General features: G+C 47.1%; 1 protein-coding gene across 3 annotated transcripts in view; it reads right to left on the minus strand.

The window, feature by feature from the left end:
• Positions 1-1,657: 1,657 nt before the first annotated feature.
• Positions 1,658-16,105, minus strand: part of Entrep1 (endosomal transmembrane epsin interactor 1) — a 66,014-nt gene continuing 51,566 nt past the window's right edge. For all 3 annotated transcript variants that reach the window (XM_050160606.1, XM_050160599.1, XM_050160613.1), the window contains 7 exons: positions 15,618-15,725; positions 15,194-15,327; positions 9,631-9,760; positions 9,435-9,513; positions 7,947-8,099; positions 5,244-5,536; positions 1,658-2,501 (listed from right to left, as the gene is read on the minus strand). In XM_050160606.1, the coding sequence (XP_050016563.1) occupies positions 2,295-2,501; positions 5,244-5,536; positions 7,947-8,099; positions 9,435-9,513; positions 9,631-9,760; positions 15,194-15,327; positions 15,618-15,725 (1,104 nt within the window). In that variant the 3' untranslated portion in view covers positions 1,658-2,294. The remainder of the gene's footprint in view (positions 2,502-5,243; positions 5,537-7,946; positions 8,100-9,434; positions 9,514-9,630; positions 9,761-15,193; positions 15,328-15,617; positions 15,726-16,105) is intronic.

The following is a 16,105-nucleotide window of genomic DNA, read 5'->3' on the forward strand; positions in this document are numbered from 1 at the left end:
TGGAGTGGGGGCTGGGCAGAGGGTATGTGAGTAAGGTCTGGCCACACACAGGGGCACGGTAGCACCTCCTCTCCTCAACTCTGGTAGGCAGAGAGCTCCTAAAGAAGACCACTGAAGACCACTGAGGTGGATGCTCAGGGAAGTAGCAACACTCAGCCGCATGGACAGTCTGTCCTGTGAGCAAGCCGTCAGCAGTGATGCCAGAGAGCCCTGCTGCAGAGACTCACAAGAAGGACAGGATCTCGACCGTGGGCAGCAGACCAGCCCCAGGTGACAAGCTACCACGTGACAATGAGGACTTCTAGAGAAGCCAGAAGATGTGTGCCTCACTCAGGGTGGGGCGAGCTTGTAAGAACAGAAATTGCCCTCTTGGAAGTCACTGTTACTCTCCACTCAGGTGGCTCACTCGGGCACAGTCAGCCAGACCCAGCCTTGTCATGGCCCTTCATTTCTAGATGTTTCCACAGCCCACTTCCCACCACAGTTCAGTGACCCCTGGGCTCAATCCAGTTCTCACTCTGGCATGAGGGGGCAGATGTGGAGCCGGGGGAGGAGGGTGGGAGTCCCATGAGCCAAGCCGGAAGCTCAACAATGTTCTTACAGAAAGGGGACACCCAAGTACTGCTCCCGGGGAAGTGGAGACAGGACCAGGTGTCTGAGTTTGACCACCTTCGTGTGAATGTCAGCTCTGCCCCTTGGCTTCCGTGTGACCTTGGACAAGTTACACAATATTATTATCCTATAAAATAAAGATGAGACAGTAGCAGTTCCCACCAAACAGGCTGTCATGAGCATCAAATAAGAATCTAACAACCTCATCACAGTACTGAGGGGGGCCCAGAAAGAATCAGTGCGCACCTCCCGGGCAGCCTTAGCCCAGCCCCTTGCTTTCTCTCCTATCTACATTAACTCTTTCCCGAGTAGCATGGTGATCTTTTAAAAATCCGGTTAATCTTATCTTTCTTGTGGTAGAAACATCCACGGTATCTCACTGTTAGCATAGAGCACGGTTTGCCGGGCTCCCATCCAACTATCCTTCGGTACACATCTGTGGTCACTAGTCTTCTCGGCCTCCTATCTCTGCCTGGAACAAAGGAATACCTGGTCCTCAAAGTCATGACCCGGCTCAAATATCATTTCCTCAAAGATGTTTCCCCTAACTCCCCTCTTACTTCTTAGCACTAATCCTATCAGTAATTGCTTTATTGATTTTCTGTTCAGGGCCATGCTAGAATGCAGCTCCACGACGCCATTCAGCCTAGCTTTGTAAAATCCAGCCCAGGGCTTGTCTAATGCGTTGTTATCTGTGACGTTCAGGTACTGTGGAAATCAAACTAGTTTGGTGGGCCTTAGGGCACTCTGACCACCACATCCCCAAACTCCAAACCCCCTAAGACAGTGGTTCTCAACCTGTATGTAGGTCGTGACTTTGACAAACCTCTAGCTCCAAAAATAAACCAAAATATTTTCCATTATAATTCATAACAGTAGCAAAATTAGTTATGAAGTAGCAACAGAAATAATGTTATGGTTAGGGATCAGCACAACGTGAGGAACTGTGTTAAGAGGTCGCATTAGGAAGGGTGAGAACCACTGCTCTATGGGTTAAGGCCTTGTACAACTGAGTGCACACAAATCCTCCACACGGAGCCCAGAGTTCCAAAGCCAACACTTTATTCTCGCTTCTCCCTTAAGTGTTCTAGTTTGCAAGCCTGAATAAACGGAATCAACCATAGCCCTCCCCCTTAATGCCCTTCATGAAAAATCACCGCTTAGCAGGTCTCCTATCCTTCCTAAAGACGGGGTTGGAGGGTAACCCAGAGGAGGCTGGAGGACTGCAGTCACATGAGGTTAATCATCGTGTCTCCTGCCAGCTCCTCTCACCGAGCGGCCAGAGGCCACAGGCAGCTATAAATAGCCCAGCAGCTCTCCCCTTACAGCAAGGGGATGAACTTGACAACAACAAGAGCCATAAGGGATGAGGCAGGCAAAGATTCTTGAGCCTGCTGCTTTTGGCTCACCCAGTGCGTGCCCCGATGGGGATGCTGCAAGATGCAGCAGACAGACGCTCCTTGCCTTCACTTCCAACTGGGAGCACACAGACAGGAAGGGACCTACTTCACCCGAGTTCACCTCAGTGCCCTCGTCAGCAAAAACAGAAGCCAAAGAGCAGGAATAAGTATTCTCCAAGGACCCCTGTTTTCAGGTTCCCAGGGGGACCCTCAGCTCCCAGACAGTAAACAGCACTGAGGAAGGACATCCTTCCTTTGGACTGGCTTTCCTTGTCACTCAGTTCACAGGACAGTCTCTCGAATGACGCCTATGAGGCTGTGTGGCCGCTCAGCTTCCGCTCGCTGCTGGGGCCTCCGCTCAGATCTAGGCCTTCCTGCCAGGGAGAAGGTGCTCAGGTCTCCACAGCTGCGCAGGTGCAGCAGGCCCGGCTGTCTCCTCAGGGTCAGCACATGGGCCTGGGAAGTGCTGGGCTGTGGTGGGGCCATTATCTTTGGGAAAAGAAGAGAAGGAAAGAGGTTAGCTTCACTGGACTGACCTTCTGACCCAGCCCCTGTGACTGTCTGTGGGTTTTAATGCTTAGGTGCTTCAGAACAGAAAGGGGTGTTTTCCAAAATAGAATCTACTTAGAATTCTAAAAATGTTTTAGACTTTGCCTCTTCGGTAAGGTTTTGAAGAAATTCTAATTTTTTTATTGTTTCAGCTGTACACAAGCCATCTATAATGGCTCGATGCTACTTTCTGGTTTTATTTTCAACATAGTTCCCTTGATATTTCTGCAGTATGCTGTGTTCCAAGTCAGTGACTCCTAGTGGCAGAGAGGGATGTGGGTAGTGAAGCTTGTTGAGAATACCAAGTCCCACCTGCCACCTACTCTAACAGTGTACATGGAAGCTTGGTGTGTGTGTGTGTGTACATGCATGTGTGGAGTACACTCTGAGTGTGTAGGACAGAGACATTCAGTGTCTTCCTCTACCAATCTCCACCTTATTTTTTGGAGAAAGTCTCTCACTGTACCTGATGTTGGCTATTTTGGTTAGACTGGGTAACCAACGAGCCCCCAGGATCTGCCAAAGTTACAGGCCGGTGCCACCACGCCTTGTTTTTACGTAGATACTGAGGATCCAAACACTGGTCCCCAGGCTTGTACAGCAAACAGTTCTACCCACTGAGCCATCTCCCCAGCTCCAAGCTTGGGATTTTTTTTTTTTTTAACAAGAAGCAGGTGGTCCCAACAGAGAAGTACTGGTCTGGATCGGGTAAAGAGTTTATAAAATGTCAGTTAAGATGAGCGATGCTTCAGATGGATCTGATCCCTCGGATAAACAGCATAAAAAAGCGGGGCACTATCTGTGAAAGCCGGAGAATGGCTCTACTGCCGGGCCTGTCTTTAATGTGCCATACACCTTTAAACACATAACTGTATGACTTCTCCAAAGTGCAGAAATACAGATTATTTCTCATCCAACTAGGACCGATGAGGGAGGACTGGCCAGTTGACAGATCTGTGCAAAATTGAACTGTCTTGTCACTATGGTGTGCAACACCGTTAGTGCCTTGGGAGAGAATCAGGAGTCTCACTGCCAACGAACCTCACAGGGCAAGCATCCCAAAGCCATGCTGTTTCAGTCTGATTTTTCAAAGTCACTAAACATTCAATACCCACAACAGCTGTGACGTTAAACTTTTCTAACACTCTGTTAATTATATTCACCTATAAGGCCTGTTCCTGACTCCTAATTAGGAAGACAATTGACTGTACTCTTTATCAAATTTGACTATTATAAGACAAGTGTTATTTTTTTTTAACTGGGGGTGAATAAAATGGATCTAAAGAAAGTGTGAAAAGCTGAGTAGAGTTGGAAATAAAATGTACTCTTTCATTGCCCTTGCCTCCTTTTGACTGGGGAGGGATGTGGCACTGATACCCCATGTGGGGTTCAGAAGCAAAAGCCCTCAGCTGATGACCCAGAATCTGTAACAATAGCCTCTGTACTCAAACTTCCAACTAATCTAGGGCAAAAGATGCGGTAAACAGGAGCTTGCTAGTGCCTGTTTTTCCTGCACACCAGAGCTAATGTTTAGGGACAGAGACTGGAGAGAAGGGCAGACCGAGCGCCTGGTGAACTTTCTGCCATCGAGAAACAATGTCAAATGCTGAGATGGCAGCCTGACCCGGAGCCACTGACTGACCACTCTTGAAGAACGAGTTGCAGGAGGGTATGGAAGCCAAGTCTCCTCCTCTAATCAGATCATTCTTTTCCATGGGCTCCTGGGAAACTGGGAGAGGCTCTGACTTTAAATTTTGGTATATAAATGAATGAACAGATGGATGGATGGATGGATGGATGGATGGATGGATGGATGGATGGATGAGGCCAGTGAGTGGAAAGGAGGAGCAGAAAGGAAAGTGAAGAGGTAAAGTGTTCAAATCCACCTGGAATGGTGAAGGAGTGATTACACTGAAAACCAGCCCAACTCAGCATAAGGCATGTTTGTTGGGCACTCTGAGGGCAAAGGCACAGAGCAGGTAACCCTGGGCATTGAGGTGTACTGTGTCCACAGCATCTACCCCACTGACCCAGAAGAATGAGTAAATAGCCAAACGGTAACAGCAGCTCCCAGAGGGGTAAAGAGACGGGTCTTGCTGGGAGGAAATTCCACTTATCTGAAGATACAGGGCTGGAGACTACCCCACCTAACCCTCCCCTTTAAAGACAGGAAACCCAAGGCCCAGATGGATTCCATCCATGCCTAGCTTTGTCTTTTCCCAGGGCGGCTTCAGTTAAGGAGTCTTTTACTTTTTAATCTATGGAATGAAAGGTATTCATTCCTCCAAGTCCTGTCAGATAACTTGTCTGGCCTAGAAACTCATAGGCACATGAACAGCTGCTAGAATCTTGCCAAGCTTGAGAGTCTGTCATCATCTCTAAAGGCGGAGAAAACACCATATCCTGGGCTGCCCCCCACTGAGGAAATCATAAACGGGGTGAACTCCACAGTGCCCAGATCTGTTGCTTTCTACCAGGCATGGTTCCGCCTTCCAGAAAACGGGGTTCTGTTTCCTTGGCCAAGACACTGCGGGAAAGGGACAAAGCCCAGAAGGAAAGCTCTGTAGTTTCCTCTCTTGTGACATAACCCCACCCCCAGGTCCCGAGAGACTGTAATCACGGACTTCAGCCACCGTAGGCACCGGTTATTGGAAGCACGCCTGATATTGATCATAACAGTACCTGTTCTAGGAAACTGGCACTTGTGATGGCTTCTTCCATGTGCTCCTCATCAGACTTGAGAACGGATTTTATGTTCTCTACAAGTTCATGGATGTCCGGAGTCATGCTGCAGGAGGACTGCTCCAGGAACCTGGCCACTAGCAGTTTGGTGTCTATGTAAGACCTGTAATCTATCAAAGAGCGGGGTCTGCCTCGTGATGCCCTTGGTCGCGCGCCTCTCCTCAGAGTCACCGCAGCCAGCTCTAGCCTCCTTTCTGTCTGAGTTGCCGCTTCGCAGCTGAGCACTGGAGCAGCTGTGAACAGAGGTAAATAACAAGTTACCATTGGCCAAGCCCCCTCTGAACACTAGCCATAAATCCCAGTGTAGACCACGACATCTAGCAGGTATCCGAGGTCATGCATGTATGTCTCATCTTCATCTTGAAGAAGGAAAGAAAGGAAGGACAATGGAACCTACAGAAGCCTATTGGGTGAAGCGTACTTCCAAGAGGCTATGTCCCGAGACGCTGGACCACAGCACATAAACATTCCCAAGGTGAAGACGGATGACACAGCACAGAATTCACGGTGCAAGCCACAGTGGAGTGTGTTTCGTGGGGTACGGCAAGAAGATAGGAATGGATGGATGGCCAAGCAGAAGAAACATGGCGGACCAAGGAATGAATGTCGGGGATATAGAAGATACAAAATGGTCAAAGAGAGGAGGGGCTGATGGGAGACTTGTAGGATGGGCAGGATGTTTCCTGCCACGGTACCTCTGTCCTGAACATCCTCAAGGGCACTGTACTGACTTCTATTACCGAGGCTCACACCACAGCTAGGAGGCAGACCTATGGCTATTACATAAAATGAGGGTACAGAAAGTTACATCACTCCAGAAGGCAAGAGAAGGTCTAAAAATCCACTGCAGGTTCTAATTTCCGAAGGTGCCTCTGTCCATAAAGGTATAAAGACTGGCAGGAAGCTGCTTCACCATGAATGGGGTGAAGAAACGAATCCTCAGATCTGATCGCCGTGTGTCCAGAAGCCACCATCAGCCTTCAGCGCACACAACTGTCAACCTGGATCTGTAAAGGCCTCATAAGTGGGGATTTAGATACTGAGGGAAGCAGGAAGCAGAGGGAGGAAGGGCAGGTGGAGGAAAGGAAGGCTTCCTTTTCCTCTGGAGAACAGTAACAGGAGTTCTGAACCAGGGGTAGAACTGTCCTTCCAGCCTGCCAAGTGCGTGTTATAGACAACGTGTCTTCCAAACACCCAGAAACACAGGCTAAAGCTGTGGGGTGACTGAGTGGGATTCACACTCTCTCACTGAAGGCAACTTGGTGCCTTCCCTAACAAAATAAGCCAAAGGAGTAAATAATATTCTTTCCTCCACAGGACTGCAGAATACAAAGGGGGTAGAGGAAGGCCTCCATTTGCTGTGCCAACAGTGAAGTGCTCCTGGAAGCTGGAACACAGCCAGCTCGAAGACTCAACTTGCCAGGTAGGATACAGGAGATCCACAATGAAGGTGGGGTTTGGAACCAGAAGCCAGGCTGCCAAGCCTACTGGTTTAAAGGGTACACAGCTAATCTCAGGAGGTGGGGCTTCCTTCCCTCCTGGAAGCTGCTGCAGAGACAAGAGAAGTGTCCTCTGTGGCTTCCATATGGTCAGTCCAGAGCTGTGACAAATGACACTCACTGTCAGAGGGACAGAACAGAGACCACAAGGGCCAGACAGGACCCAAGAGAGCAAGGTTAGAGGAGGTCCAATCACTTGCTCAGAGTTCCCGAAGAGCAGAGAGTAACTGCTAGACTAATTCCCCAAAGAGGCCCTGCTGGCTGAATTTTACAAAAGCTGTTCACTTTATTCCTTTGTTTTCTTTATTTTTATATACTGTTCTCTAATGAGAGGCGTTTATAGACACTAAGGTATTCATATATTCAAAAAAGGCTCAGCGGTATTATTTTGAAATTTTCAAATTATTCAACATCTATTTATACTCAAGCAAACCCCAAAACAAAGAGGGAGGGAGATAAAATACGTGAACATGTTTTACTATATCCAAAGTTTTAAAGACTTAGATCTCAATAATTAAGACTACTCAAACACAGTTAAAGAAAAAAAAAAAAGTAACACAAGATCATGGAGTCAAAGAATAAAGACATCTGCCCCTTGACTGGTTCTCGCAGGCTGCCAGCAGCTAGCAATCAGGATTGCTTTACATAATAATCTTGCAGTTATGCCCAGCACAGCAACATGTGCAACCAAATGCTATTGCCAATGTCTTCAGGAACACACTCTACCAGCCTAAAACAAAGTGCCAGGGCTGGTAAGATGGCTCCTTAGCTAAGGGCACTTGCCTCCCACATGGTGGTCTGAGTAGAGTCCCCAGAACCCACGAGGTAGAAGGGAACTCGCCCATACAAGTTGTTTCTCCATCCTCCATCTATGTACCATAGTGCACCCACCCTCCCCTGGAATACACAAATGAATGATTCTTTTCTAATTTTAAAGACATATCACATGTATTTTCCAAATGTGAAACGTAGAATATCTTATTTTTCCCGTGGCCTCTTAACCTCCCTCAAGATACCGTTTAAATTTGCAGGGCTCTCAGCTAGCGAGAGCCACCTGATTATACCTGGCCCCTCCGACCAGTACTTAGCACCAATCAAATAAACACAGTAGTCTATCTACCAAGGACCTGGGGAATGACATCACCTCTCTCCTCTGACTGGTGAAGCAAAGGGTCGCTCTTCGACCTTGTCCTCAGAGGTGGGAGGGCCCGCCAGCTTCTGGGAGGTTGCACCAGGTTGGAAAGAGGAGTTGGCGCAGGCGTGTTTTCTTCACCAGCTGTGTTAGGAAGAACCCCACCTGATTTAAGAAAAAATAAAAATAAAAGAAACACGTTATTTCAACAGCTGCAGCCTTCAAAATGTTGGCCAGGAAACACCTGCGGGCCCAAACCTGCCAAGGCAACAGTAATAAAATTAATAGCATTTATTTAGGCTCGTGGCCCAGTCAGTTTTTCATTCCCAGCACCATGGCAAAAGCTTCATCTCCAGATCACCCCTGCTACACTTAAAACAAGCAAACAAGGACAACTATAAAACCAAAGGGAAAAGTTAAGAATCCATGCAAGCACACCAGTTTAGTTTGTTCCCTAGCGGTGTTCAGAATCTTTCTCACTGGGGCATCCTGATGCAGCCTCCAGGAGCACCTGAGCTTCTCACAGCACCTGGCTCTTCAGGGAGGCGCTACCTACATGGGTGGGGAGGGTGCTACCCAAAGCTGGCAGATGCCCATCTGCCTGGCCCAGGGCACACCCAGGTTGGGGCACTCTTGACAGCCCAGCAAAGGAGCCAGTGGCTGTAAAATGAAGCAGAAAACCACACTAGATCTGGATGGTCCCTGCTCAGGAAACGCAGCTACATCAACTGGAAAGCTGAGGTTCTGATCGGAAAAGTCCTTGTTGTAAATAAATAAGAATCACAAACATGCTGGTTTATAATTCTTCCTAAGGTAGGGTTGTAGCTCAGTGGCAGGAGCCCAGTCTGCCCCCTCCCAAGGGTAAGGGGAACAGAAAAACGCTCCAAAGAGCACTGCTGAGAAGCTGCCTGCATCGGAAATGGCAGAAAGTCGATCCATTAGTAATTGTCATCCGCAGCTTTGTGCCAGTGGGCAGTTCTCTAGGCCATCTAAACCTCCCCAAAGACAGAAAGCTGGGACAACCGTGTCCTTAAATTACAAGCATAGATGTAAATTGACTCTCGTATGGGCCACAGGGCTAAAAAATTCTAATTCTCTGGGCAGTAAATGACAGGGCGAACACACACTGCAAGGCATGAAACTTGCATTCCTTCGAAGGAGCCCAGCTCGTTTCCACAGAACAAAAACATAGATGAAGAAACACAGGAGTCATAAATTAACCTCTACTCTATTCCCTGGGTTCCTAAGGATAGCGTGATTATTCATAAAAGAGATTTTGTGTTTATCTTTATTTCAGTAGATTTTTTCTTCTTTCCCGTTCACATTTTAAGTCTTACTTCTAAGCCCTAAGCGTTGACAGGATTCTGGCCCTGACAAGAGGATGTGGGCTGAACCATTTGCTCCAAGAATACCTTACCTCCATCAAAACACTGGTCAGAACATGGAATCAATATTCTAATCTACTGAATTATGACTTGGGGCAGTGAAGACATGTACTACCTTGAGTTGTTTGTGTGCAAACTGGCTCCAATGGGCTCGCAGCAGCTTCTGGTCCTTCTGGCATTTGGAATGAAGACTCCTATATCACAAAGGAAGAGAGAAAGATTTATTTTTTTTATGATGTTCAAGTCACTGCTCAGAGGACCCCAGTAAACTCCTCAGATGATGGAAGGGCACTTCTTTCCTCTGGACATACCTGCTCCTGGTCGATCTGGCTCACCACAGCTTCATACGGAGGTGGGGGATCCAGAGGGCAGAACACTTCCACACCCTTGATCCGTGCTCCATAGATATGCGGCAGTGGGATTACATCAGGACCAACCATCCTAAAAAAAAGCACCTGGGCATCAGGAGGCGCACTCTGCACACTGGCCCCTAGAACTGGATCTCCTGCCTTTGCCTCTAGACTGGGAGGAAAACCACTCATGGTGGCTCAGTCCAGAAGAGGACTAGCCATCCAAGCTGTCTATAGGGTGTCCTTAGGCAAGTGACAGAGTATAAAATTAAATGCCTTTTTTTTCTTTTACGTACACCAGTGAAAACACAAACAATAGTCCATAGCGACAGAAAGCGTGGGTGACCGCCAGGCTCTGGGGGAAGGGGACTGAGGGCTGACTGTTTATGTTTGGTGTTTCCTTAGAACGAGAAAGAGGTAGTGGTTGCACAATGCGGTGGATACACTGAAAACCACTGAGTCATAACAGTGAAAGCAGCTAAGGATGAGAGACATCTTGGTTTTCTCCTATTAGTCTACAGAAAATGCTGCTTGCCTTGGTTTCCTTAATGTCTGATTCATGAGAGGACTTCACTGCTAATTATTTAAGAGGAATTCATTTCAAACAAAAGTTGAGCAATGCCACAGCTTAAAGCCAAAACAGGCGCCAACAGAAAGAACCACAAAGTGAGCCCCACATCTTCCTCAGGGAGGTATTCCACACTCCTGGGCTAATGATGCTCTGTGCCAGGTGTGAGGGACTAGGTAAAATTTAAAAACCGAGTCATAGGAATGACAGTGAAAGAGGTGGATTAAGGCTGGCATCATTTGATCTAGCAAATGTGGCTGAGTTAACAAAAAAAAAAAAAAATCTGCATTCGTTTGGAATGTGGACACCCCACTCCCAACAACAGAGCTACAGCGAACTGACAACTGCGGCAGAGAAACTCTGAGAGTCTCACAATTACCAAGATATGGAGGCTGACTTGAGACAGTTACTCCATGTGATGTGAACACGCCTGAACCAGCTGCTGGTTTCCTGTTAATCTCTCCTGGCGCTCCACTTCCTCCCCCCACCCATCCTGCCGGCATCAACTATTTCCACTCTGTTCTTCATCACCCTTCTCTTGCTCCAACACTTCCACTCTCTAAGTGGGGATGAGCGGGGTTCCTTAGAAGGCAGCATCCGCTACACTTAGCAAGGCAAATGTATGATGCCTCCACTTTAGCATAGAATTACTCAATCAGATTTCCTTTCCCAGTGTCTTTCTCCCAGCTAAGTTAGGTGCTTTTTTCCCTTTAATTACTTCTTAAGGAGTAGTCTCTGATGTTTGTAGAGGGCACAAGGTCCCTGCACTCACAGACAAGCACTAGGAAACCCAGAATGTTAAACATGCAGGGCTATCTCTATAAAGGAAGAGATGTATGACCAGTGAATGGAGGTGGTTAAAAGCCTTGGTGACCTCTGCGCTATCTATATGACTGCGGCCACATCTGGCTCCCCCAGACTCTTACAAACATGACTGGAGATGGTTAATAGCTTCCTTAGTTAGGGTTTTATTGCTGTGAAGAGACACCACGACAACTCTTTAACTGGGGCTGGCTTACAGTTTCAGAGGTTCAGTCTATTATCATCATGGCAGAAGCATGGTGGCATGCAGGCAGTCTCAGTGCTAGAGAAGGAGCTGAGAGTTCTATGTCTTGATCCGCAGGCAGCAGAAGGAAACCACTGGGCAGAGTTAAAGCATATAAAGCCTCAAAGCTCTCCTTACAGTGACACACTTACTTATTCCAACAAGGCCACACCTCCTAATAGTGCCATTCCCTATAGGCCAAGCATTCAAACACATGAGTCCATGGGAGCCATTCCTATTCAAACCACCACAATGACCTGGGTGACCTCTACACTATCTATATGTCAGAGACCACACCAGATCATTTGTTCTATCTATAGAACCCATCTAGGGGCTGGGTAGATGGCTCTGGCTAAGAGAACTAGCTGCTCTTCAAGAGATCCTCAATTCAATCTCCAGCAATCACATGGAGTCTCACAATCATCCATAAAGAGATCCAATGCCCGCTTCTAGCATGCAGACATACATGCAGACAGAGCACTTACATGCATAAAATACATAAATAAAACTTTTAAAAAAAAAAGAACCCATTTAGGGAAGAGCTGACTGTACTTTAAAAGAGTTTCAATGTAATATTAATCTCTACTGTGCACACAGGATTGTGTTAGACCAGGAAACTGTTTCCAGATTGTACTAAACTTCAATATGCCTAAAATAAACAGCCCAGGGTCAGACTCTAGAAGTTGGAACCAACATCAGCTACTGAGTCATGCTGAACAAACTTCCTTCTTGCCCCTTGTGGATCAACACTCTCCTTGCTGTGGTGTTTGTAGAGACCCCCGCCCCCTGCTGCCCAACACACACACAGTTGTCTATTGTTTTTCCTATAGTTGAGGGACACTTGACAGCAAAATAAAAATCAAAACAAAACTCATTAGATTCCCTGCCAATAGTTACAGCAAATAATCAAAAGAAGAAAAGACACTAGGAAACAGGGAACTGAATTTTTGAAGTAATTAAAAAGTATAAAAAGGTTTTTTTTTAAAAAAAAAAAGTAAAAACAGAGTACTCAGGCTGCACTAGAGAATGTAAACAAACAATCCACCCATAACAATGTCTGTTCTTGGAATATGAAAAAGAGAAAGGGGAACCTTATGGAAGTTGGTGAAAAGAAAGACTCAAGGCCAGGTGCACTTGAGAGACTGATATTGAGGAGGAGAGGCAGCAACTGGATCTAAAATTCATTTTATTCCTTGTGCACATTTATGCTGCCCTGGAAGGGAAAAGTTAAGATTTTCTATTGGCACCTAACTTGGGAGGTTCCCAGGGTGGGTGTTTACAAAGGAGTCCCATGAAAGACTCTTCCTGGGCTGGCTGGAGGGTATTGTCATGAGTAGGCATTCTCCCGCGACAAGGACTCGGCATGGATTTCATCCCATCTCTTCCATCCAGCTCACGCGTTTAAGACTCCAACTGCTGAGTGGCTCCAGGAAACGAGACCCTTCCTAGATTTAGTGGAGGAAGCCTAGCTGTTTGAATCAGGGAGGCCTACTTTCTCCCTAGAGGGTGGGCCAGTCTTCAGTCCTTAACGAGCAAGACTCCTAACATCATAGTTCTAGCACTTATAAACCTTTGCCCCTTCAGCAAAGGCGGAGGACTGCTGCACCCCTTGCCTGTAGTGTGACTACCCCCAGCACTGTTTGCCCTGTCTGTTATGACAGTTTTTGGCATTCCCAACCCAGTGACTACCATTGCATCCACAGAGGTAAAGATACATTGGCTACCATTGTATCTACAGAGGTAAGACACAGGATCTCCAGGGACCAAAAGATCAGGAGAGCAGGCTTTCACCTTAGATGCTAAACTACTACAGAATCTCTTCCAGAAGAAAACCCAGAAGTTGGGGAGGGCATTTTACACAATGTGATCACCAAACAAATGACTCTTACGATAGTTATGATGACCACTGATGCTGCATTTTGATGGACCATACCTCAAAGTCAGTACCAAAGGAAAGTCTCTCTCCAGGGATGCCACTTCTTATCTTACATCACTTGGGCAAATAAGAGTTCATGGGGACCATGGTGGTTTAACTAGAAATGGCCTCCATAGGCTCAAAAATGCTTATTCCTCAGGGACTGGCACTACTTGAGAGGGATTAGGAGGTGTGGTCTTTTTGGAATAGGTGTGGCCTTTTTGGAGTAGGTGTAGTCTTGTTGGAGGAAGTGTCATTGAGGTTGCACTGTAAGACTTCAAGGGCCCAAGTGAGGCCCAGTGGCTTTCTCTCTTCCTGCTGACTACAGATCCAGATGTAGAACCCTCATGCCTCTCCAGCACCATGTCTATCTGCCTGCCACTAGACTTCCCACAATGATGATGATGGACTGAACCTCTGAAACTGTAAGCCAGCCCCAGTTAAATGTTTTCCTTTATAAGAGTTGCCTTGGTCATGGTGTCTCTTCACAACAATAGAACACTGACTAAGGTAGAGACAAACAAGATTGATATTTCCTTTGTAACTCAGCCCTAGAAGAATCAGTTTGGGAGGTTCTAAATTCAGAGATGGTCCACAGAGAGCATGTTTTATTGCTGTCCCTCTTTGACATCTGCAGTTCTCCTCTTATTTTCTGAAATAATCAGAATCATCCCAGCCTGGCCCCTCATGCTCTGCAATGCCAGCAGGCCACTCTCCAAACAAAAGACTTGCTCTTGAGGCTAAAGAGATGGCTCAGAGGTTAAGAGCATTGCTTCCTCTTCCAAAGGTCCTGAGTTCAATTCCCAGCAACCACATGGTGGCTTACAACCATCTATAATGGGGTCTGGTGCTCTCTTCTGGCCTGCAGAATATTGTACATATAATAAATAAATAAATATTTTTTAAAAAAGACTTGCTCTTCTAGACCCAACATCGGACATCTGTCCGCCCAGCTGATATCCCCTCCCCCGGCTTCATGACCATCTATGTCTCTGCCTGGGCAGGTGTTCCAGAAGGGGCAAGGTGAGACTCAAAGAACATTAGCAATGCCTAGGAGGGACCTATTTTAAATGCATCCATAGCTGTCCTCAACTCTAAATGTACTACAGATACTCAAAAATACACATGCCTGATCCCCAAACAGCAAGCTAAAGATGTTCATTTTTCCTATAGACTCTTTTCCTTTAGGGTTTAACCTTTAAACTCAGCATAAGGTCACTTCTCTAGGGATGCCAGAGCTGACTTGGTAACCCAGTTGGCTATTCTCGGCTTGGGAAACCTCTAGGCACTGAGTACTGTGGTCCCATCAATCGCATTAGTGATCTAGACTGAGCTCCTGTCATGGAAGCAAAGGAAATGGGTCTGACTCATTCTATAATCCAGCACGGCACTAAGCAAGCAGTAGAGGATCGATAGTGTTTGAGGAATGAATAAATGAGATTATTCTCTAAAGGTCCAACTCTAAAAATCACTAACAACCAGACAAATGCATATTTCATTCTAGAAATAGATTTACGAAAGCAGTCAAAATTTGAGCTGGAATTTGAAAATGAAAAAAAAAAACCATGGTATCCATTATTTTTCTAAGCCAGAAAGATGCAATTAATATTTTTTTTCTTAGTGCCTGCAAAGAATTTCATGACTGTTGGGACCTGCTGATGGTGTTATAATGAAACATCGGTTTTACCTAACTGGGCACATTTCCAGGGCAACAGAAATTCTCAATCATGTCAAATTACAGCTGTTATCTCCCTGGGTGTCCATTTTCCCTAGGAAGCTAATGGAAATTGAAAAAGTATATCTCTGGGTCAAGGTTGGACTTATCTTTGGAGCCCTCTGGCTTATCAGAGAGAAACAAAAGGGAAGAGAACAACCCGCCAGGACAATCTGTCTGGATTTTAGAGAAAAAGTGGAGCTCAGGCTGAGCATTCTGGAGACCACACAGGTCTGAATACGGACCGTACCACGGAGACCCCAGTGGGCTTAGGAATGGTACCTGCGGTTCAGCCTCGGTGTGCAGGAGTAAAATGTGGCAAAGTAGGATGGGGGAGGCACGGGTGGTATGAAGTCATCTGGGTCTGGAATCCGTCCATGCTCTTCCACTTCTTCTGCAGACATCTGGGATTCGTCCTAATCAAAGAGCATGTCAGGAGAAAAGCAATGGATCGCACAGCAGGGATGGACAGCGGGGCCAAGGCACCACACAGCGCTTCCACACACAGTAGGGATGGACAGCTGGGCCAAGGCACCACACAGCGCTTCCACACACAGTAGGGATGGACAGCTGGGCCGAGATACCACACAGCACTTCCACACACAGTAGGGATGGACAGCGGGGCCAAGGCACCACGCAGCTCTTCCACATGTATTAGGGGTGGACAGCTGGGCCGAGACACCGCACAGGGCTTCCACACACTTACAATACACGGCCTCCTGCTGGCGAAGATCTGGAGGTAGCGCAGTGCCGCAGCCACCAAACACACTGTGGTGGTCAGGGCGTTCAAGGCACACAGGGCGAACAGAACTTTCTGGAAACAACAAGACCACTGATCAGGGAGTGGTGTAAAATCATACCAATAATAGTGCTGCCCAAGCTGGCAAGCTTCCAAGCAGACGATAGATACCAGGGAGTTAGGCAGCATCTGGCTTGTGGAAGTGCTGATGTAAATGCTGGCTAGTGTAACCCTCTGCCAGAATGGAGGTTATTGCTTCGTTTTAAAACCTTTGTCGCTAGACGCTAGACGGTAGTAGCAGACACCTTTAATCCCAGCACTCGGGAGGCTGAGAAAGGCAGATCTCTGTGAGTTCGAGGCCAGCCTGGTCTACAAGAGCTAGCTCCAGGACAGGCTCCAAAGCTACAGAGAAACCCTGTCTGGGGGGCTGGGGGGGGGGGAACCTTGGTAGTTCC

This window comes from Alexandromys fortis, unplaced genomic scaffold (genome assembly GCF_014885135.2).
Source record: "Alexandromys fortis isolate MF-2015 unplaced genomic scaffold, M_Fortis_MF-2015_v1.1 scaffold_10, whole genome shotgun sequence".
Lineage (NCBI taxonomy): Eukaryota > Metazoa > Chordata > Mammalia > Rodentia > Cricetidae > Alexandromys > Alexandromys fortis.